Source organism: Chiloscyllium plagiosum, unplaced genomic scaffold, assembly GCF_037043375.1.
Source record: "Chiloscyllium plagiosum isolate Xiang-an unplaced genomic scaffold, Cpla_swu_hap1 HiC_scaffold_11, whole genome shotgun sequence".
NCBI classification, from domain to species: domain Eukaryota; kingdom Metazoa; phylum Chordata; class Chondrichthyes; order Orectolobiformes; family Hemiscylliidae; genus Chiloscyllium; species Chiloscyllium plagiosum.
Genome location: NW_028270149.1, coordinates 60,799,113 through 60,822,924, shown reverse-complemented (window position 1 = coordinate 60,822,924; position 23,812 = coordinate 60,799,113). Strand labels below are relative to the sequence as shown.

General features: G+C 40.1%; 1 protein-coding gene across 3 annotated transcripts in view; it reads right to left on the bottom strand.

Annotated features, from left to right (window-relative positions):
* Positions 1-23,812, bottom strand: part of klhl4 (kelch-like family member 4) — a 200,265-nt gene that overhangs the window by 5,012 nt on the left and 171,441 nt on the right. For 2 of the 3 annotated variants that reach the window (XM_087992144.1, XM_043704512.2), the window contains exons 8-10: positions 17,202-17,364; positions 11,874-12,086; positions 4,239-4,410 (exon numbers count right to left, since the gene is read on the bottom strand). In XM_087992144.1, coding sequence (XP_087848270.1) covers positions 4,239-4,410; positions 11,874-12,086; positions 17,202-17,364 — 548 coding nt within the window. Of the gene's footprint in view, positions 1-4,238; positions 4,411-11,873; positions 12,087-17,201; positions 17,365-23,812 lie in introns of those variants that run through there. The other variant, XM_087992142.1, reaches the window with a different exon arrangement.

Here is a 23,812-nt window from a genome sequence, read left to right as displayed (position 1 = left end):
CAGCTGTACAGGAAATTGGTTAGGCCACTTTTGGAATATTGTGTGCAATTCTGGTCTTTCTCCTATAGGAAGAATGGTGTGTAACTTGAAAGGGTTCAGGTAAGATTTACGAGTATGTTGCCAGGGTTAGAGGATTTTAGCTCTAGAGAGAGGCTAAGTAGGCTGGAGCTGTTTTCCCTGGAGCGTCGGAGACTGAGGGCTGACCTTATAGAGGTTTACAAAATCATGAGGGGCATGGATAGGATAAATAAACAAAGTCTTTTTTCTGGGATGGGGGAGTCCAGTACTAGAGGGCATAGGTTTAGGGTGAGAGGGGAAAGATTTAAAAGGGACCTAGGTGGCAACTTTTTCACACAGAGAGAGTGGTACGTGTATGGAATGAGCTGCCAGAGGAAGTGGTGGAGGCTAGTACAATTGCAACATTTAAAAAGCATTTGGATGGGTATATGAATAGGAAGAGTTTAGAAGGATATGGGCTAAGTGCTGGCAGGTGGGACGAGGTTGGGTTGGGATATCTGGTCAGCATGGATGGGTTGGACCGAAGGGTCTGTTTCCGTGCTGTACATCTCTATGACTATGACTCTATCTTTTCCCTGGGGTGGGAAAGTGCAGAACTAGAGGACACAGGTCTCGGGTGAGAGGAAAGATTTAAGAGGGACCTAAGGGACATTTTTTTCACGCAAAGAGTGGTGCATGTATGGAACGAGCTGCCAGACTAATTGATGGCAGCTGGTTCAATTACAACATTTAAAAAGCATCTGGATTGGTATAGGAATAGGAAGAGTTGAGTGGGATATGGGCCAAGTGCTGGCACATGGGACTAGATTAGGTTAGGCTACCTGGTTGGCATGGATGAGCTGGACCAAAGGGTCTGTTTCTGAGCTGTACATCTCTATGACTATGACTCTATGACATCAATGCAGAGATCCAACACCACATCCAAACAATGAGTGCCACGTTCAGAAGACTAAGAATTAGAATCTTCAATAACAGTAACGCGTATACTGAATACAAATCCTTGTATATAAAACAGTCATTCTTCCAACTCTTCTGAAACTTGGACTACATGTAGGTTCCACCTCAAGGCCATAGAGAAGTACTATCAATGCTGTTTGAGACCGAGATTCTGGAAAGATGGTATACTAACATTGGCTTCCTTTGAACAAACCAATACACAGACACTGAAGCTATGATTATCCAAAACTAATTTCACTGGGTCAGACAGTGTGCACTTAAGATGCCGGAGTTCTGATAACCAATGCAAATCACCTCCACCCAGCTGAAGGAATGTACTTAGAGAGGAGGACCAAGGAAGTGTTTCAAAGACTCTCTGAAGGTTTAACTCAAGCAATGTAACATGGACATCAATGTCTGGGAGATCCTTGCTCAGAAGAAGCTGATTTAGAGGAATTTCCTCAATGAAGGGTCACAATTCTTTGAGAATATCAGTGATCTTGAGGCCAAGAACCAATTTCACTTCCCAAAAACACCTGCCAAATGTGTAGTTGGAGATGTAGCTCAGGATAAGGCTCAGAATCCCTACAGGACCTATGACACGGAATTTCCTCGGTGGACAATCATACCCATTAGCAAATGATCACTGACAACGTCGATAGTCACATCCTTGGGCGTTGGTATGAAGATCATTGTCCTTTTTGATATATTATAGTATATTGTATATACAGGACTTAATTTTGAAGGTACAAATTATAATGTACAGAAACATAGCAAGTAATGGGCTAAGTGGGCGGCACAGTGGCCCAGTGGTTAGCACTGCTGCCTCACAGCCCCAGAGACCCGGGTTCAATTCCCGACTCAGGCGACTGACTGTGTGGAGTTTGCACATTCTCCCCGTGTCTGCGTGGGTTTCCTCCGGGTGCTCCGGTTTCCTCCCACAGTCCAAAGATGTGCATGGCCAGGTGAATTGGCTATACTAAATTGCCCGTAGTGTTAGGTTAGGGGTATGGGTGGGTTTCGCTTCAGCGGGTCGGTGTGGACTTGTTGGGCCGAAGGGCCTGTTTCCACAATGTAATGTAATGTAATCTAATCTAATGAATTTGTTGTCATCTGGCAGATCTGTGAATCAGTTATTTGTAGTGTTTAGGAACTGACTCACAGCAATTCCTTCTTCATTTTTAAGATTTAATTATCATATGCCATTCTCAGGATCCACAATTAGCTTTATTACTTATAAAGCTGTAAACCACAATTCCTCTCTCCTTGATTGATTCTTGCTTACTGATTGTGAAAAAGACACCTCGGCAAGAAAGATTCAGTGACAGGAATTTAAACTGTGTTGATGTAAAGGGCAGCATATTCAATAAATTTGATCATTAATTTTCATTACATTGTTTCTTTCAAAGATAGTTTTTAGTACAGATAATTATTTTTGCAGAGTCAGAGTCATACAGCGTAGAAATAGGCCGTTCAGCCCAACGTTTCTTTGCCGACCAACAAACACTAAACCCATTTCCCTGCATTTGGTCCAGAGCTGACTTAGGCGAGCCTCCTGTAAGAAGGGTCACAATTCTTAGAGAATATAAGCAATCTTGAGGTCAAGAGCCAATTCCAGCCCCCAGAAACACTTGCCAAATGTGTAGTTGGACCTGCCCTTGGTCCAGAGCTGACAATGCCCTGACATTTTAAGTACTCATCCAGAAGCTTCTTAAATGTTGCCAGAGTACCTGCCTCTACACCTCTCTCTCTGGCAGCACATTCCATATATCTGGCACTGTATGAGTAGAAAAATAATGTTTTCTCAGATTTTCTCTAAACCACTTGCTGCTCACCTTAAACTTATGCCCACAATCTTAGACACAGCTTTAATAGGAAAGAGATTCTTATGATCTACTCTATCAATGCCTCTCATAATTTTGTATAGCACAATCAGATCCCCTCCACCTCAGCTTCCTCTGCTCCAAGGAAAATAAATGAACAAAACAAACAGATGTAGAGTTGAACTTTGTACAGATATGTAAATATGTCTAGTCTACAAAAAGGTTTGCACCTTTTTAATGGATATGCACTCTTCTGCACGTTTCCTACATTGTGCACGATCATCAAGTACTATCATGTCCATAAATGCAAAGTAAGACCGAGGACAGTACCATAATGCAATGTAAAATTGATGTAGTTGAAATATACTTATAGAACTTTATCACATCACTATGTTATGAGCATTGAACTTTGCAACATGGTTATGTTGTGAAATGTCTCCTTTAAATAAAGGTAAGATTGGGAAGTCCAGAAACACACCCAGCTCAGACAATACTTTGCAATCCAGTTCTCATGAGATAAAACAAACAGAAATCCAATTTAAATCAAGTGACTCTCAGAAAATAAAGAGTTGTATTACACAGCATTGCCTTTTGATGTGAAGAGTACTGCTTGTCACAGGCTACTCGGGTGTTGCCTTTCTTCCTGGTGGTGGAAATTTGAATAAAGATTCATGCACCTTGTGTCTTTCACTGTGTCTCACACCTGCACACAAACAACATGGGTGCTGGGGAAAAAATAAGCACTACCACAGTTAGACGGTAGTGTGGGGGAAGAGAAGAAAAAAAAAAGAAAAAGCAGAAAAAAATAAATAAACAGGAGTGACAGAGGTTCTGTTCCTCCTCAGAGCTGGCTCTGAGGAAGCCGGATCAGTGTCAAGGACTTTCCACGAAAACAAAAGCAAAGAGTTGTTTCTGCAAGACCAAGTAGAGAGAGGTCAAATACTGCTGTAGAGAGTAGGATGCTTGTAAGAATTTAGTGGAACAGGACAAATAGTACTTTTTCGAGACCTGAGGATCAAGGAGTCACCCAGGCTAAATCCTGCCAATGGAAGCCAGATTTGGGAGTCTTGGGCTAAGTGTAGCAACATTCAAAAGATACTGGAAGTTGTAACCCAGATTAGCAAGGAGGGGTGAGCCTGCCTGGTACGGAATGGAAGTAGTTGTAAAATACACCTTGACTGCTCGAATTAGTTAGTGTAAGGAATCATTTCAGTTTAATGTATTTGTTGCTAGTTACTTAATTTTTGATCCATGTTGATTTTAGTTTCTGTTACAATAAAAGTCTTAAAATGTGAAATCTTGTCCTTCAATTATTTTTGTTGCTTTTCTGGGAAAAATATCTCACTGAAAGATTGTGGATCTCGGTGGGGATTGTATCCTTTAAATGAATTAGTGCGGTTTCAAACATATACTCTACAATCGACATAACTTCATTTGATTTTGTTCCTAATGGTCTATTACCTCTGTCCATTCGTTATTTTGTGCATCATAAGATTCTACTGTATTTAAGTAAGTCTGTCCATCATATCCTCCTACAGCATACAACTTGTCACCAAGAAGGCACACTCCTACAGCATCTCTTGGAACACTTAAAGGTGCCACGGTTGTCCAGGTGTCTGTTTTTGGGTCGTACCTGTAAATTTAAATATAAGGTTAGTTTACAAAACTCACCTAAATATAAAAGGTCTTTTAATACAGCATTTTCATAAGAAGGTGTAGAGTACAGTATTGGCTTTAGACAATTCTGTTTACAGTCTTCACATTTTAAAAGCTTTGGAGTCTTCATTGTTTTCAAACAACTAAGATACAGTTTTGAGATAGAATAGAGCACATTTGTGTTGATTCAAAAATATTAAACTGTGAAAATAATCTGATCACATCTGCGAGCAAAACTCATCCAACTTTGGCTTGAATAGTATTTGGGTGAGTTTTGTAAAGTGAGGATCCACACCAGACACTTGAGTGTGGCTTGAATTAAATATGCTAACATAACAGTTGATCTTCTGACCAATAATATAACTAAACAAGGTTCTGAGCTGAGAACAGAGCACTGCAGAACATACACTGTTATATGCAGTTTTGATGATTCTATTACAGGAAGGACGATATTGCTAAGACAAGCTGCAAAAACGCTCTACTCAGGACAAAAGATTTTTTTTTCTCCATTCATTTATGGAGCATGGGTTCCATTGCTTGGGCCAATATTTATTATCATCCCTAGTTGCCTTTGACAAGGTGATAGTGAACTGCATTCTTGAACCACTGCAGTTCATTTGATATATGTACTTGAAGTACTTGTAAACATTAAATAACATTAAATGCCTTCAAATAAGCATTCCAGGACACCGATGCGGTGACAATGAAGGAACAGTAATGTATTCCCAAATAAGGATACTGAATAGTGTGGAGGGAAACTTGCAGCTGATGATGTTCCCGTATATCTGCTGCCTTGTCCTTCAAGATTGTATATTGATTGTGGATTTGGAAAGTGTTGTCTAAGAGACATTGATGCGTTTGATGCGTTTCTGTAGAGTGTTTTATAGTTGCATACATAGCTGCTAGTGTGTGTCAGTGGTGAAGGAAATTAATATATGTGGATATGTTAACAATCAAGCAGGCTGTTTTTGTCCAGATGGTGTAAAGTTCCTTGTGTTATTGGAGTTGCACTCATCTCATCAACTGGGAGGAATACCATCACATTCTTGACCTGTGCATTGTAGATGATGAACAAGCTTTAGAAAATAAGGAGGTGAATGAATTATAAGATTAATTGTCTCTGATCTCTTTTGGAGTTAGAGTAGTTTCTAGTCAATGGTAGCCCCTGGATGTTAATAGTGGGGGATGGTTGTTCCCTAGCACTTCTGTGAAACAAGTTTTACTTTAATTGTCACCCTAAACCTAGATATTGTCCGGGTCTTGCAGCATTCAGTGTTGGACGTCTTGAGTATCTGAGAAGTAATGAGTTGTGTTGAACACTGCAATCATTAGTAAATGTCCACACATCTGGACTTATCATGGAGAAAAGGTCACTGAAGAAACAGCTGAAGATGGTTGGGCTTAGGGCACAATCCTAGGTCACCTCAGCCCCATTATTCAACGTTTTTGTTGTAATGAGGACAGGAGGTGAGTGGTCCTAGCAGCACTCAAACTAAGTGTCAGTGAGAAGGTCATTGCTGAACAGTACTTGATAACATTGTTGAGAATGCCTTCCATCACTTCACTGACAATCAAGGATAAACCATTGAGTGGTAATTAGCCAGATTGGAATTGTTTTGCTTTTTATATACAGGACATACCTGGGCAATTTTCCACATTGTCAGATAGATGCCAAACTGTAGCTATACAGAAACAGCTTGGCTAGGGACATGGCAAGTTGTGGAGCAAATGTCTTCAGTACTATTGCCTTAATACAGCCAGGGTCAATAGCCATTGCCGTACTCAATGCCTTCAGCCATATCTTATAGAGAGTGAATCAATTTGGCTGAAGACTGGCATTCTTGACATCCAGGATTTCAGGAGCAGGCCACAATGTAGCATCCACTCAAACCCTCCAGCTGAAGAATTATTACAGTGCTTCAGTTTTATCTGCTTACTGATGTTCTAGGCTCCCTTATTATTGTGCATGAAGACATTATTGGATCTGTTGAGTTGATTAATTGTCACCACCTTTATTGACTGGATGTGGCAGGACTGCAGATTCATGTCATGGTGACCATAATTAACCCCAAGCTGCATACGATTTCAAAATGATGCAAACCAGGAACTGCCTACCTTCAGTGTGCTGCTGTGTTATTCCAGAAAACGTGGCCGAGAAAACTTTGCTGACGAGAACATCGATGCCCTAGTGGAATACGTAGAGAAGAGGAGGATCATCCTCTTTCCCACAAAGAGGCAGCATGATGGCTCAGTGGTTAGCACTGCTATTTCACAGCACCAGGGACCCCGGTTTGATTCTAGCCTCGGGCAACTTCCATGTAGAGATTGCACATTCTCCCTGTGTCTATGTGGATTTCCGCCACATGCTTTGGTTTCCTCCCACAGTCCAAAAATGTGCAGGTTAGGTGAATTAGCCATGCTAAATTACACATAGTGTTCAGGGATGTGTAGGTTAGGTACATTAATCAGGAGAAATGTAAACTCATCGGGTAGGGGAATGGGTCTGGGTGAGATTCTCTTCAGAGGGTCGGTGGGGACTTGTTGGGCCAAATGGCCTATTCCACATTGTAGGGATTCTATGAAAAACATTCTATGAACCACTGAAGGAGACCATGACATTTGGAACTGCCTGCCTGGTGTGAAGTAGCCACCTAGGTCAGTCTTATTTCTCTGCAACTTCCTAATTGATTTACCAGCAATCCCCTGACTAATTTACCCGACTTGTAAAACTTACTGTGGTGAACCCCTGAAGTGAAATGAGAAAATGCCCTTGTATGGAAGGAGGACCTATTTACCACCCCCACCTCCAAACTCCATTTCCCCATCCCCTTTCTCTTCCCCTCTTTCAGTTGAAGCACATGTAAACTGTTTTCCATGTAAGCTTCTGTGACGTGGTGTAGATTAGCCATATAGCAGCACGTGCCCCATTTACTGGGTAGTGCTGGCAAGCTGCTTGGCTTTTCGTTTGAGCTAACAGGCAAGTCAAGGTAGTAATGCTGCAAAGATCCAAGTGTGTGCAAAGTGAGTGATTCTGGGAAAGCAAGCAAAGGCCCCCACATGCATCCTGTTTTGATGCATACTCTGGGTGCCTGTCTCTGCACACATCATGACCTGGCAGCCACATTGCAAGGTAGGGAGTTGTTGAGCTCCAAAGTGTGATATTATAGTAGGTAACTATTACAAGTTAGTTTGACATGTGCAATAACATGATAAAGCTGATGCCAACCTTCATGAGTGGGCTGGAGTTAAGGGAGAGGCTGCTCATAGAGCATGCCCTGAAATGTTGGTCAACATGGAGGGCAAAGAAGATGCCAGTAAGCTGGCCTACCAGGTTACTACTCTGACATTCAAGTCAGGACTTGGCACTACCTAGTTTCTTACCAGTGCCTATAAATGAGACCAGGTTAGGTAATAGTAATATATCAATGTATACTAATAAACCACTCACGAGTAAGATTTTTATTTTGCTATTGAAACCTTGAGGGGGTAATGAGACATTTTCTCTCAATGTCACATTTTCTCTCAATGTCACAAACCTGATTCTTAATTTGCTGTATTCTCCCAACTTTCTTACCTTTGGCCACATTGCTTAGATGCCAGAAAAATTCCATACACAGATTTATGTTGGTACCGGTGCTTAGAGATTAGGTTGAAAAGAAACGTTTTAAAAACATCTCATTGAATGTCATACATTGAACCTAATTTAGACACAACAATTAAATTCAAAATGGATAAATCTTTAAGCAAGACAAATGTTAAGACTACAGTGGAACAGCTAGGAACTCATTATGAGTAGATGGTTGAGATGTAGAACTTACATAGGCGTAGACATGGAGCTGGATGACCATTCCTTATGCTGACTTACTAAAATATCATTGTATTATTTTAAGAGAGACACTAAACTATCAAATGTTAGTTTTTATTTAAATTATACTCAAGTTGTACAATTTTTATGTTTGCCATTAACAATTTATCTAATTATCTGGGTTGTTGCCTGTGCCACGTGACAGTGAGGCAAAGAATATGGAGAGAGTGCAGTTGAACACATGGCTGCAAGGATGGTGTAGGAGGGAGGGCTTCAGGTATTTGGACAATTGGTCTGCATTCTGGGGAAGGTGGGACCTGTAAAAGCAGGACGGGTTGCACCTGAACCAGAAGGGCACCAATATCCTGGGAGGTAGGTTTGCTAGCACTCTTCGGTGGGGTTTAAGCTAATTTGGCAGGGGGATGGGATCCGGACGTGCAGTACAGCAAGTAGGTTAGCTGTTTTTCAGGATGTCCAAGAATGTAGGGAGGCTGTGGAGAAGGTAGCACTGACAGGGAATACTTGCGGACACAGAGATTGGCTCAAGTGTGTATACTACAACGCAAGAAGTATCAGAAATAAGGTGGGTGAACTTAAGGCGTGGATCGGTACCTGGGACTACGATGTTGTGGCCATCATGGAAACATGGTTAGAAGAGGGACAGTAATAGTTGTTGGAGGTTCCTGGTTACCGATGTTTCAGTAAGATTAGGGGGGGGTGGTAAAAAAGGAGGGGGGGTGGCGTTGCTAATTAGAAATGGTATAACATCTGCAGAAAGGCAGTTCGAGGGGGATCTGCCTTTGGAGGTAGTATGGGCTGAAGTCAGAAATAGGAAAGGAGCAGTCACCTTGTTGGGTGTTTACTATAGGCCCCCCAATAGCAGCAGAGATGTGGAGAAACAGATTGGGAAACAGATTTTGGAAAGGTGCAGAAGCCACAGGGTAGTAGTCATGGGCGATTTCAACTTCCCAAATATTGATTGGAAGCTCTTTAGATCAAGTAGATTGGACAGGGCGGTGTTTGTGCAGTGCGTCCAGGAAGCTTTTCTAACTCAGTATGTAGATTGTCCGACCAGAGGAGAGGCCATATTGGATTTGGTACTTGGTAACGAACCGGGACAAGTGATGGGCTTGTTAGTGGGTGAGCATTTTGGTAATGGTGACCACAATTTCGTGACTTTCACCTTGGTTATGGAGAGAGATAGGTGCGTGCAACAGGACAGGTTTTACAATTGGGGGAAGGGTAAATACGATGCTGCAAGACAGGATCTGAGGAGCATAAATTGGGAGCATAGGCTGTCAGGGAAGGATGTCATTGAAATGGGGAACTTTTTCAAGGAACAGATACGACGTGTCCTTGATATGTCTGTACCTGTCAGGCAGGAAAGAGATGGTCATGTGAGGGAACCTTGGTTGATGAGGGAGGTTGAATGTCTTGTAAGGAGGAAGAAGGAGGCTTATATAAGGTTGAGGAAACAAGGTTCAGACAGAGCGTTGGAGGGATACAGGATAGCCAGGAGGGAGCTGAAGAAAGGGATTAGGAGAGCTAAGAGAGGGCATGAAAAATCTTTGGCGGGTAGGATCAAGGATAACCCCAAGGCTTTTTATGCGTATGTGAGAAACATGAGAATGACGAGAACGAGGGTAGGTCCGATCAAGGATAGTAGTGGAAGACTATGTATTGAGTCGGAAGAGATAGGAGAGGTCTTGAATGAGTACTTTTCATCAGTATTTACAAATGAGAGGGACCATATTGTTAAAGAGGAGAGTATGAAATGGACAGGTAAGCTAGAGGAGATACTTGTTAGGAAGGAAGAGGTGTTGGGCATTTTGAAAAACTTGAGGATAGACAAGTCCCCCGGGCCTGACGGAATATATCCTAGAATTACGTGGGAAGCAAGAGAGGAAATTGCAGAACTGTTGGCAATGATCTTTTCGTCTTCACTGTTAATAGGGGTGGTGCCAGGGGACTGGAGAGTGGCAAATATTGTGCCCCTGTTCAAAAAAGGGAATAGGGATAACCCTGGGAATTACAGGCCAGATAGTCTTACTTCAGTGGTAGGAGAAAGTGAGGTCTGCAGATGCTGGAGATCAGAGCTGAAAATGTGTTGCTGGAAAAGCGCAGCAGGTCAGGCAGCATCCAGGAAACAGGAGAATCGACGTTTTGGGCATAAGCCCTTCTTCAGTGGTAGGCAAAGTAATGGAAAGGGTACTGAGGGATAGGATTTATGAGTATCTGGAAAGACACTGCTTGATTAGGGACAGCCAGCACGGATTTGTGAGGGGTAGGTCTTGCCTTACAAGTCTTATTGAATTTGTTGAGGAGGTGACCAAGCATGTGGATGAGGGTAGAGCAGTGGATGTGGTGTACATGGATTTTAGTAAGGCATTTGATAAGGTTCCCCATGGTAGGCTTATGCGGAAAGTCAGGAGGCATGGGATAGTGGGAAATTTGGCCAGTTGGATAGAGAACTGGCTAACCGGTCGAAGTCAGAGAGTGGTGGTAGATGGTAAATATTCAGCCTGGAGCTCAGTTACAAGTGGAGTTCCGGAGGGATCAATTCTGGGTTCTCTGCTGTTTGTAATTTTTATTAATGACAAGGAAGAGGGAGTCGAAGGGTAGGTCAGTAAATTTTCAGACGATACGAAGATTGGTGGAGTTGTGGATAGTGAAGAGGGCTGTTGTCGGCTGCAAAGGGACTTAGATATGATGCAGAGCTGGGCTGAGGAGTGGCAGATGGAGTTCAACCCTGTCAAGTGTGAGGTTGTCCATTATGGAGGGACAAATAAGAATGCGGAATACAGGGTTAATGGTAGGGTTCTTAGTGAGGTGGAGGAGCAGAGGGATCTTGGGGTCTATGTTCATAGATCTTTGAAAGTTGCCACTCAGGTGGATAGAGCTTGTAAGAATGCCTATGGTGTATTAGTGTTTATTAGCAGAGGGATTGAATTCAAGAGTCGTGAGGTAATGTTGCAACTGTATAGGACTTTGGAAGGGTCACATTTGGAGTACTGTGTGCAGTTCTGGTTGCCTCATTTTAGGAAAGATGTGGAAGCTTTGGAGAGGGTGCAGAGGAGATTTACCGGGATGTTGCCTGGAATGGAGAATAGGTCGTACGAGGATAGGTTGAGAGTGCTAGGTCTTTTCTCATTGGAACGGCGAAGGATGAGTGGTGACTTGATAGAGGTCTAAAAGATGATCAGGGGAATAGATAGAGTAGACAGTCAGAGACTTTTTCCCCGGGTACAACAGAGTGTTACAAGGGGACATAAATTTAAGGTGAAGGGTGGAAGGTATAGGGGGGGATGTCAGGGGTAGGTTCTTTACCCAGAGAGTGGTGGGGGCATGGAATGTACTGCCTGTGGGAGTGGCAGAGTCAGAATCATTGGTGACCTTTAAGTGGCAATTGGATAGGTACATGGATAGGTGCTTAAGCTAGGACAAATGTTCGGCACAACATCGTGGGCCGAAGGGCCTGTTCTGTGCTGTATTGTTCTATGTTCTATGTTTCTAATTTCACAATTCTTGAGCTTGTTCAATGGCATTCGGGAACATTTCATGTAGTATGAGTCTACTTACAGGCCTGGAAATGAGTTGGCTAAAAGGAACAAGAAAACACAATTGTTCATGCTTACCGTTCCACACAGTCTGACAGCCTGGAGCAGTGATTTGAGGCAGGGGCGTCGTGTCCTCCCACTGCATAAAGAAAGCCGTTGCATGTGGCAACTCCCACACCACCCCTTCTCTTGGACATTGGTGCACACATGCTCCATTTATTGGTGTGAGGATCAAAACACTCCATTGATCGTAGGCAGGAGCTGCCATCTCGCCCACCCACAGCATACAGCCTGAAAAACACAACAGTCACATTTGGAATTTCACAAAATAAGGAGAGAACCTTGATTTGGTTGGACCCCTGCATTAGCCAGTGCAGCCATGGAGAACTAGATTCATATTGCCAATGCACTGGAAAAGTTCTCAAATTTGTTATCTGTAATTTGCAAATGTGAATATTAATGGGAGTGTCCCACTTCTGATTTTCAATCTATGCTGAGTAAATGAATTATCGCTGATATGGCAAAAAGTTATTGTATTACTACTACATTTGTATCACCCCTTTTACAAGGGTACATCTCAAATAGCTTTCTGACTTATTGTTGTTTTCACGTGAAGACATGATTAGACCTGGTTGTAATGCCTACCATCCTAAAGAAGGCATTCACTGTCATTTTGATCTATGAAAAGCAGCAATTTTACTGAGTTATTAAAGGGCTTCAAAACCCTAGGAACTATTGTTAAGCACATATAAACACCTCCGAGGAAGATGGAAGAAAACTTGGGAATGAGTGGACAAGGTTGTGTAGCTATACACAAATCCAGGACAGTTCAACTCCCATGGAAGAAACATAAATACAAAAAGCTGGATTGGTCCAATATCACTTCAGACGAGTAGGCCTCCTGCCATGTCAAGTTGTTACAAGAGAAAAGGAGGATGGGAAATAGTAATTTGTTTCAAGAAGGTACATAAATTATTTCATTAAAATGATGACTTTGCAAGAAAGAGTGATTTTCTTTTGAAGGATTCATTAGATGTCAAAATGGATTAAATCAATAAAATTGCACTGTCTCTCACAATACTATAGGGATTCATGTTCTCATTACCAGTAATTAAATTCCAATTGATATGTCTACACTATTAACTGCTGTTCAATTTTGTTCTTTCCCTAAAGAACAATGGACAAGATTAAAAGGCAGGCTTTAGAAATATTAATATATTCCTAAAGTTACTTATTCCATTTAATGTGATTGATCTTGATGGAATTTAAGAATAGAGTAGCTACAAATTTGATAGTAACAAGTGATGTTAATGCCCATTACTGTTTTTCTTTAAATATCTTGAGGGTGACAGCCTTTGCTTCGTATCTCTTTTATGACTCACCAACTTTTCTCATTTCCTGTTTGGCACCAGCTAATTCCTTATTTCCTTTGGTTATATTAGGATCAGTCATACTTTGATACCTTACTTAAATGATCTATTTCAGGAACTAGATGGAGACAGACATCATTGAGGCATCGCCAGAAAATCATTCACTGACATGAATTAAAATTCTACTAAGGCTGTGTGGAAACATGCATTCAAGAGATTAAACAAATCAATAAGAAAAAGGAACATTTGTTCTCCAATTAAACAGGTATTGATTATACTAGAATTAGTTATGAACTAATAGTTTGTGGTAAAATTTATTTGATTTATTCATGTCTTTTGAGGACAAAATTGGTCCTTGTGACCTGTGACAAGAGTGAGCATAACCTCATGGTTTTCTGAACAGCCTTCCGAAATGACCTTACAAGTCATTCAGTTGTTACTATCACCTCAAGGCAATTGGGGTGGGTAATAAGTGCTGACGAGTCAGCAATGCTTGCATCTTATCACTGAATACATACTTTTGAAAAAAGTAATTTGTAGATAAGTAAACTGGCCAACTTTCCTTTTCGGAACACTGGGATGCATCTTACATCTGAACTGGGATCAGTTCATGAAGCACAGAGCAGGGACTGAAACTTCAAAACCATGTTTAGTTTATCTGATTCAACAGCTCACTGAATAAGCTGAGCTACTTGACATTGAGGTTACTTATATGCATTGTACAGGTCACAATGGATTCAATCATGTGTCCACATAGATACACAGCATGCCGAAAGTTTCAATATCAAATGAACAAATATTGCATAGATTAAGGACAGAGCTGTGTGAATCTGTCAGAGGAGCAAATTAAAAATATATTGCATTATGCAAAGATAACATCAGACTATTAGGGCTATTTAGTATTTTATTCTGTTCAGGGCCTGGAATGAAATAAAACATTTCATGGAAGGATGATCCAGATTCATTCAAACCTTGCACCTGCTTTTGAAATTGAATTTCCAATTACAGGACAGAAAGCAGAGTAGCTCCCAGTTATGCCAATTTTTGTTTTGTAGGATGTGGAATATTCTTTGTTACGACCCTATTACTTTGACTTCTTTGATGATTGTGTTGTAATCCTGATCTCACTGCAACTCACAACATCAAATCTTCTTCCCCCTCCTGCAGTGCCTTTTCAATCATTGATCTACACACTACAATGAAGCTGTTAACATACTTCAATACCTGTTCATTATTCTTCTCTGGCAGCCTGCAGAACATTGAATTTGGCTCTCTCTACCTGTTTTCCTCCCATCCACTTGCATTTCAAAGCTACTTTTTTAAAGTTGTTATTTTCCTGTTCACTGGGTCCATACTACTTCAAATAAGTAGTATGCTAAATATTAAAATTATTTGTGTGGGTGAATATTCCCTGAATAAGAGTTGTGTGCATCTGTTCGTCTAAGAAGAACTTTGGAAATAATGCTAACCATGCACAAAGGCAGCCTTGGGCTATTAGCCAGCTTGTTTTTCTATTGCCTTACTTTGTAATTTCAATGTTTAAACTTCTTTTTGCTGCTTCCAAAGATGATCTTTCTAGATCACCCCTCCTTCCACTATCTTTAAGAACGTGAAGTCTACTTACTGTTCCTCACCCTTTTGTGTTGTTCAGTCCCTATAATGGAGATTGTTTCTCTTTTGAGCCCAGTGGAAGGGTCTGGACACAAACTAATACTGTACCTTTTCAGCTGCTGACTGACCTGCCATGTACTTTCAGCACTGCTTGTTTCAGATTGCCAGCACTTTTGCAAACTTTCCTCAAATCAGAAGATGGAGTATTAATGATTTAATGTAAACTGAACTCATGCTTTCTGTTTCCTGCAGCAAAATGCTCAATGTTTGGATTCTGAGATTGCAAAATCAGTTCATCATTATTACTCTATGACACTAGTAGCAACATTGGTATCTTCACATATTTGGTTGAATGTAAAAATCCACCTTTACGATTCCCTCCTTCTCCTCTTTATGTTTTTCTGTTGGTGTTCTTGCTGACAGCTGTCTGTAGAAATCAATGAACTGATGAGAATTTATTTTATAATATTGTTGTTTAAGGCTCCTGGAAAGTATTACGCTGTTAAGGTTTAATTCAGTTTTTAGTAGTATTCTAATTGTTATGACGATGGAAGAGAACTCTGAAAATACTTTACACTTTTTTTAAAAAACTTTTATTTCTAAAATGTGTTGTTTTTAATCAGAGGTTTCTGCAAAATAATCCTGTGGAGTTATATTCAGGGATTGTCTGGCAAAATCCTGTGTGACGGACATGCAATGTGTTACAGGTAAATTGTCAGGGACATGTCAAACAAGGAGAAGCTTAAGAAGGGAGAATAAAGGGGCTAAGTTCTCTTTATCAGCTAAAGGCCATCTTCACAGACATGTCTGTTTTACCTTCCAAGAATACACAAGGACAATGTTTAAAAAGCAGTACCAATTCCACTGAAATCAACTGGTGGGACTGATTGCTCTTGTATCTACCAGTGTAAATTTGTGCAGTAGTATGCTGTGAAGGTCACAATCAAAGAATTATTCCCTGGTTACCTTTGTGTTGCAGGTAAACTTTGAGTCAAAAAGGAAAGACGACAACAAAGAATTGCTCTCACTCTGAATGCTGGACTTGAATCACAGTCAAAAGGCATCACCCAACTGAATCTCAAACAGTCTGCAAAAGTAAAGATCATGAAGCTGTTTGTCTACCAATGTCAATCCTATCAGTAACCTTCACTGCAGTAGCCATAAAATTCAAATATTCAATATTTGTGAACAATTCAGAGACTGATTGGTATTTATGTTTTTTAAAATTTTGATCTTTTTAGCCTTGTCTTATTTCTAACATGTACGTATGAGTGTTACATTACTGATTCTTCTCACATTTAGTAATTAATTCAAGATGGCAGTGGCGGAGTATGCAGTGTTTGGGCTCCTCATTTGTTTTCACTCCTTTTCTTCCTCTCTCTTTCTCTAAGATTTATTTTTTCTGATAAGAAAAAATACCTTGGAGCTGTTGAGAACTGTAGTGAAGTGAGCTGGAGGGTTACAGTGGAGCAGGGACAGTTGTTGGTATGTGGTCTGGCACAGGCGCTCAGCGGTTTGAGGTTAGTCAGACCTCGTATGGTACTCTCTGCGCTGATCCACTGCGATGTATATCTGTACTTTGTTTAGCTAACTATATAATGTTTATTCTTTTAACTATGTCTTGTTTCTACCCAAAATACTATGAATCACTGTAAGGTAATGCACATTTTTTATTCCTCTTTTTTGTATCAAAGATTTGCATCTAGGTACTGTGTACCTAAGATGGCACCATGAGAGGTGACATTGTAAACTTGTCCCTGTACCCCATACTTCTGTACCTGATTGCATGTGTCAATAAATGATACTCTAGTTTAATAAACTTAACTTTGTTAAATTAACTCAAGAAAGCCTGATTAAATTCACTCCTTTTAAAACATAAGTTAATTTTGGGTCTCGGAGAATGGGATTCATTCGGGAAGGCATCCTTTATAAATTAGCCTTGTTGCAACCACCCAAAGGAGTGGGTGAATAAAGGTAGTGGAGCCATTTCATCCCGCATCATACTGGGGATGCTGGGTACTGTATCCTGTGCGGAACCATCATGAACTTCTCAAGGTTTGATTGTAGCATACGATCTTGTTTTCTATCTGTGAGAATTCTTCAGTGATTGGCTATTTACTCTGCCTAATGACATTCCATTGCTGAATCCTTAGAGATTCTATAGATTCAGCACCAGGTTCAAATAATAATATCAAGAAAGGGAAAACTCATGCCATAGATGTCTCTAGATACTTGTGGTACTTTAAAATCCGCATTTTTTAAAATCTGAAATGCCAATATTGGTTGCAAATACAGGCTATTGTATCATTAATAAGTACATTTTATGAGCTTAGTTTAAAACTGCATTACTGAACAGTGTTCTTGTGTGGCTGGTTTTTTTTGTGTCTTTGCAAATCTGTAATACAGTCAATCTGTAACTACTTACTTGCCATTTAATGCTGCAACTCCTACCGTGCTTCTTGGAGTTGACATGCTCGCAACGTAGTTCCACTGACGAGCTTGTGGGTCCCACCTTTCTACTGTGTTAAGGTAGCTCCAACCATCATGTCCACCAACTGCATACATTGGGCCTTCAAGTACAGCTACTCCTGAAATACAAGGAAATTTGGTCATCTTTGTGTTCAAATAGGACAGCATCAAATATTTAACATAGAAGTTATGATGTGTTAAATTAGGTTTGTAAAAAAATCAGTTTCACAACAAATTCCACAGAAATTCAGCATGTTGACTACAAATCACAAGGATCAAAGTATCAATAACTTGAAATGAAAGCATCTTCATGAAGCACGCACAACAGATTATAAAGGCTTGATTATGCAATCAAAAATGAAGCATGAGTGCTTACTGTTGACCTAGAAACAGCTAGATTTTTGCTGCCAAAGCAGTTAGCTTGAATCAACCAAACACCAACCAAACCCTATCCTATCCAATCTCACTCCAGAGAGATAGGGATGAAATAGACTCATGCTCATTGATACCCGAAACAGTTTGTAGCCAGCGACAGGAGCTGGCATTTATGTTCAAACAGATTAGTTGGAGGACCTACAAAGGTTGTCTGTATCTTAAACTGGGTATTAAAAGCATGTAGATCCTCTAATATTTACCCATTCATTCATTTAAGCCCTGTACCCATTTCCATACCCGCATTCCATCTTAATGACTCTTTTGTGCTCATTCATCAAATATGCAGTATATATAGAATCAATGAGTTATTAAAAACAATGGCAAATGTTGAAACGCTAAGAAAAAGAAACCTATTCAGTATTCATTTTTATTATTTTATATTGTCAATCAAACTGGAAATTATATATCATTAACAAACGCTTAAATTGTTTCGCACCTATCAATTTTGTCCAGATAAAGATTCAGAAATTGACAATAGAGATTGTAGAAAACATATCATTCTGTAAATAGGATAGATTATCAAGCAAAGTAAGTATTCCACCTAGTTGTGCAAATCTGATTAAACTAGCAAGTTGTTCTGTTTTACCTAACTGCCTAATTCAGGTTACAAAAAAATACACACTGCGTTTTTGACATAACAAGAAAATAACTACTTACTGTATCCAAACTGTTCTTAACCAATATGAAGGAAGAAATATAAATTGTTAAAATTATAAATCAATAACAACTTTTTAAAAAAAAATTCCATACACATACAAACAGACACACAAACAGACAAGACAAATATTCTGGGGGTTGGAAGGAACAACATGTCAGAGAAGCACTACTCAAGCACCAATTCAGATCACAGATGCTTTGAGGTTTCAATTGTCAATTGTTTTCAATTCCTTTGATGAGGTCTCTTTGAGGACACAAGATTATGAGTAGGCCGATTGTCAGTTTTTTATTCACTGACTAAGGATTTACCCTTTCAGTCTCTGATGATGCTGTTTCTTCTCCTCATCTCAATTGAGGAATTTGCAGTGATCAGTTTCCTTGTAAGTATTGACTGAAATCAGCTACTAAAAGATTTTCTGCTACTTGCCAACACAACAGGGAGAAAAAGACTTAAGTGCTTTCTTCGTCACAGACTGGATACTTCTGCTCTATTTGCCCAGGAACCAATCAAGAGATTGTTACTATGCTGAGCTGTCTTAAACCCATACAATTAGTCAAATGGAAAACTGGTCAAAGGACAGTTTCTGAGCAAAACTGCCCTGAATACCTTCTTTTCCACAGCTTGATTAAGGCAACATTGTACAACTCATAATGTAATCTATTAACTCTGCGACATCTTCCACAATTTCTTTAGTCTAAAGCAGTATTTTTCCCCTTATTTTGGATTACAATCCAGTAGAGAATGAAAGTGGGCTTTCTACACTTCCACCCTCGTGAGAGATAAGCCATAATTTCAAAAATACATTTCATTATAAAGTTTATGGCACATAGACAACAAAACATAAGGCTTATACGCTTCATCTCTTATACAAACCTTATATAATCACTATCGTTTTCCCCTGATATTCTTCATTTATTCCTTCATTTTCACATTCCAGTCAATGCATCTGTTTTCATATTATTTTCACCAGCAACATAAACATTCTTTATATTGAATGATTGCACCAGGTGAATTCCATCTGAATAGTATTGCATTTCAGGTTTTAAACTTTTTAATTAGTAATAACAGATTACAGTGAGTATAGATTAATATTTCATTATATCCCTGTCAGAAAGTCTTTGAAATGTTGAAAAATCAAAAATAATCCCAAAGTCTCCTTTTCTACCAGCGAGTACTTCCACTCATAATAGTTTAACATTTTTTCGAAGTTCTCCATAGACTTCTCTATTCCTGATAAATCATCTTGCACTTATTCCCAAATCACCAGGAACAACTGGTCAATTGAAAAGCCAGTCGAAGGACTGCACCTGGGCAAAGCTCCCCTAAATATGTATACATGGAGCCAACATGTCCAGCAATTTTCCCCACTGCTTGAATATGGTAACGCCATTCATACAATTCATAATGAGTTCCAGTAATTCATTTTTAAAGCTACAACATCATCTTCTGTTGTTCTTCACATGTTGTGGAATGTGAGATTTATTTTAAGAGTTTCAATTTTGAACTGCTGGCATTTGGATTTTTCTCATGTAATGAAGTTGTCACTGTTTTTTTAAACCAGGATTGTAGACCAGAATATGTAAGAGTGCAACTGACTGGGACCCTCCTGGAGTGATATGAGGAATGTGCTTATATTGGGAGAGTTTTACGAACTAATGAGAACAAATATTGAATATCAGTAGCTTGCTTTTGGTTAAAAAAATCAAGAAGTGATTTTTATTTTGAAAGAAAACATAGACTGAAGCGTTTTTACTTCAAATTTTGGGTGGAAATAGAGTTTTTTTCCTGGAAAAAGGAGTTAGGCCAGAATAGTCAGGAAATAGGTTACCACAGTTCAAGGATTTTAGTTTGAGAATTCCAAATCAGAAGTGTTCGATTAGAAACTTGAAAGGGTCATTTACAGCTCAGAAGATTTAAGCACAGTTTGTGAATAATCAAGGAAGAGGCTATCCAGCACTCAAGACCAGACATTGAAAGAAACAGCTAAAACAAAGCTATAGATTTGATGGAGAAGGAAACCTTTTGGTATTTGTGCACTGCAAAGTGATGGTGTCAGGAATAGATAGGATTTTATATTGTTGTGTCATAGAGATGTACATCATGGAAACAGGCCCTTCGGCCCAACCTGTCCAGGCCGATCAGATATCTCAACCCAATCTAGTCCGACCTGCCAGCACCCGGCCCATATCCCTCCAAACCCTTCATATTCATATATCTTTCCTAATGCCTCTTATATGTTGCAATTGTACCAGACTCCACCACTTCTTCTGAGCTCATTCCATACACATACCACCCTCTCTATGTGAAAATGTTTCCCCTCTCACGCTAAACCTATGCCCTCTAGTTCTGGACTCCCCGACCCCAGGGAAAAGACTTTGTTTATTTACCCAATCCATGCCCCTCATTATTTGGTAAACCTCTATAAGGTCACCCTTCAGCCTCCGACGCTCCAGGGAAAACAGCCCCAGCCTGTTCAGCTCTCCCTATAGCTCAAATTCTCCAACCCTGGCAACATCCTTGTAAATCTTTTCTGAACCCTTTCAAGTTTCACAACATCTTTCCGATAGGAAGGAGACCAGAATTGCACACAATATTCCAGCAGTGGCCTAACAATGTCCTGTACAGCCGCAACATGACCTCCCAACTCCTGTACTCAATACTCTGACCAATAAAGGAAAGCATACCAAACGCCTTCTTCACAATCCTATCTACCTGCAACTCCACTTTCAAGGAGCTATGAACCTGCACTCCAAGGTCTCTTTGTTCAGCAACACTCCCTAGGACCTTACCATTAAGTGTATAATTCCTGCTAAGATTTGCTTTCCCAAAATGCAGCACCTCGCATTTATTTGAATTAAACTCTATCTGCCACTTCTCAGCCCATTGGCCCATCTGGTCAAGATGTTGTTGTAATCTGAGGTAACCCTCTTTGCTGTCCACAACCCCTCCAATTTTGGTGTAATCTGCAAACTTACTAACTGTACCTCTTATGCTCGCATCCAAATCATTTATGTAAATGACAAAAAGTAGAGAATCCGGCACCGATCCTTGTGACATTCCACTGGTCACAGGCCTGCAGTCTGAAAAACAACCCTCCATCACCACCCTCTGTCTTCTACCTTTGAGCCAGTTCTGTATCCAAATGGCTAGTTCTCCCTGTATTCCGTGAGATCTAACCTTGCTAATCAGTCTCCCGTGGGGAACCTTGTCGAACACCTTACTGGTCTTTGAAATTGTGTTATGTATAAATAGTTTGGTTTGTTCTGTTCTTTCTTAATTTCCTCTTTGCAATAAACCTGATTTTTTCCTTAAAACCAAATCTGCAGCATCATACGCCTATGTTTCAGTGCAAAAATATCATATAAAATAAAACAAAATAATATCTATCAAACTACAATTCAGTTTGTGATCTGATTTGTCTGTTAGTAGCATTGACTAGGATCATAATTCTTGGTTTAAAAAATATTTTAGTCCATAATCCAAGCAAAGGTGATAGTATTTTGTAACAATCACACCTAAATCTGTCTTTGTTCCAGATTCCATCCAACTTTCTTCTGAAAAATAGACACAATGATAGATCATATGGTCACTATAAATTGTGAAATCTCCTGAACTTGTATATCAATATCTGAATTGAACAAAAATAAAGATTAAATGTATTGAACTGTTGTGAGATTTGTGCTTAAAGTTCTAAATCAGTCCATGGCAATTTTGATGAGGAAGGGGCATCTGGAGTGTGTGCCAGACTCCCTGTCCCTTTGCCCTTTGTTCTTAGGGCACATGGGAGGAGGCTTGATGGGGTGTAGAATGCACGCTTCTCCATCAGATCCTGCAGTCTGGCAGTTGCCAAACTGTCCAGGGAGGCAGAGAGATGGTTCCATGCTTCTCTGCACTGCTATAGCTTCTGGCCAATAAGGGCTACTGCATCCCTCAAAGTGAACACTAGACCGCATGGAGGGAATCCCTTCAAACATCTCACACAACTCAAACCTGGCTTAAAAAAATAATGTAAGAATCAGCTCACAGAATGTGTGTATCACAGAAGGAGGATCTTAGACTGGATTTTCTCTGTGTGGAAGTGAGAAAAATCATGATCTGCAACCAATTTTAGGATTCCAAACTCTATTCCCACTGTCCCAACATTCAACAACACAGGCCAACAGGTACAGGCTCATGTAGATTGTGAGCCTGCACTCTGTTCTCCCAATCCAGTGGCTTCCTAATGGTGATTGGCATCCCCTAGCACCCAACAATGTTCAAGGAATTTTGGGCAATTTCTCTGTTACCTGCCGCACTTGCAAAGTAATAAAGAAAGACTGCAGAATCCCAAGGTGCAAAGGGATTTCAGTGTTCTCATGCATGAGTCACAAAACATTAGTATCAAGATACAGCAAGTGATTAAGAAAGCAATGGACATCTACATTTCATTACCAAAAGAAAGTGAACTAAACTACAAGGTGGTTACGCTTCAGTTGTACAAGGTATTGGTGAGACCTCATCTCGAATATTGTGTGCAGTTTGGCCTCCTTACTTAAGGAAGAGTGCAAAGCAGTGAAGGTATTTCAAAGGAGGTTTACCTGATTGATGCTTGCACAGAGCAAGTTGTCTTCTGAGGAAAGATTAGATATACTGGGCTTATTTTCACTGGGAGTTTAAAAAGTGTGGGGTGATTTGATTGCTGTCTGTAGGATCCTGATTGGTCTTGGTGATGTGGACATGGAAAGGATGATTCCTCTTATGTTGAGTCCAGAACTAAGAGTGGTTGCTCTTGTAAATGAAGATAAGTGGGAGGAAGATAGGATGAAGAAACATGAATAGTTCCCTGCTCTTGCTCCACCATTCCAGGTCATGGTTGATCATCTCCCTCAATAATATTTTCCTGAGTTGTTATCTTATCCTTCAATGTCATTATTATCTCGACTCAACAGCAGGACAGATCAGCAGGAGAAACTTCTACAATCTGAGCAGCAGGACAAAGCAGGTGAAAAATCATTAAAGGAACAATCCAGAGGCTGAGGAACAGCCAGCAGCCCAGCATCTACTGAAATGAAAATGAAACCGAGCAGGAAGCAATCTCTGATGAGGGAAAGCCATGGTATACATTCTACTGCTACAAGAATCTTTTGAACATGTGGGAGACCCATGACAAGTCAAGAAGTAGCAGCGATGTGGTTTCTGAAGTAAAAGTAATTAATTACATTCAGGTACATTTCAAGGTTAACAGCCAAATCACAAAAGGACCAGGTTGGCACACTACTCTGCATTCAGCAATATTGCAAATAAGATTTTAGCGAGGCGGGGGGTAATTTAAGTAATTGCTGTTTATGAAGAAGTTAGCAGAGCACTTAATGATATTTCAGCATTTGGTGAATAAAATGAGAGTAAAATTTAATAAGCAGAAGCAAAGCCCAGGGAGAACATAAATTCATTTATCAATGACCTATTTTACTTAGCAGATAACTGAAAATTTGGGA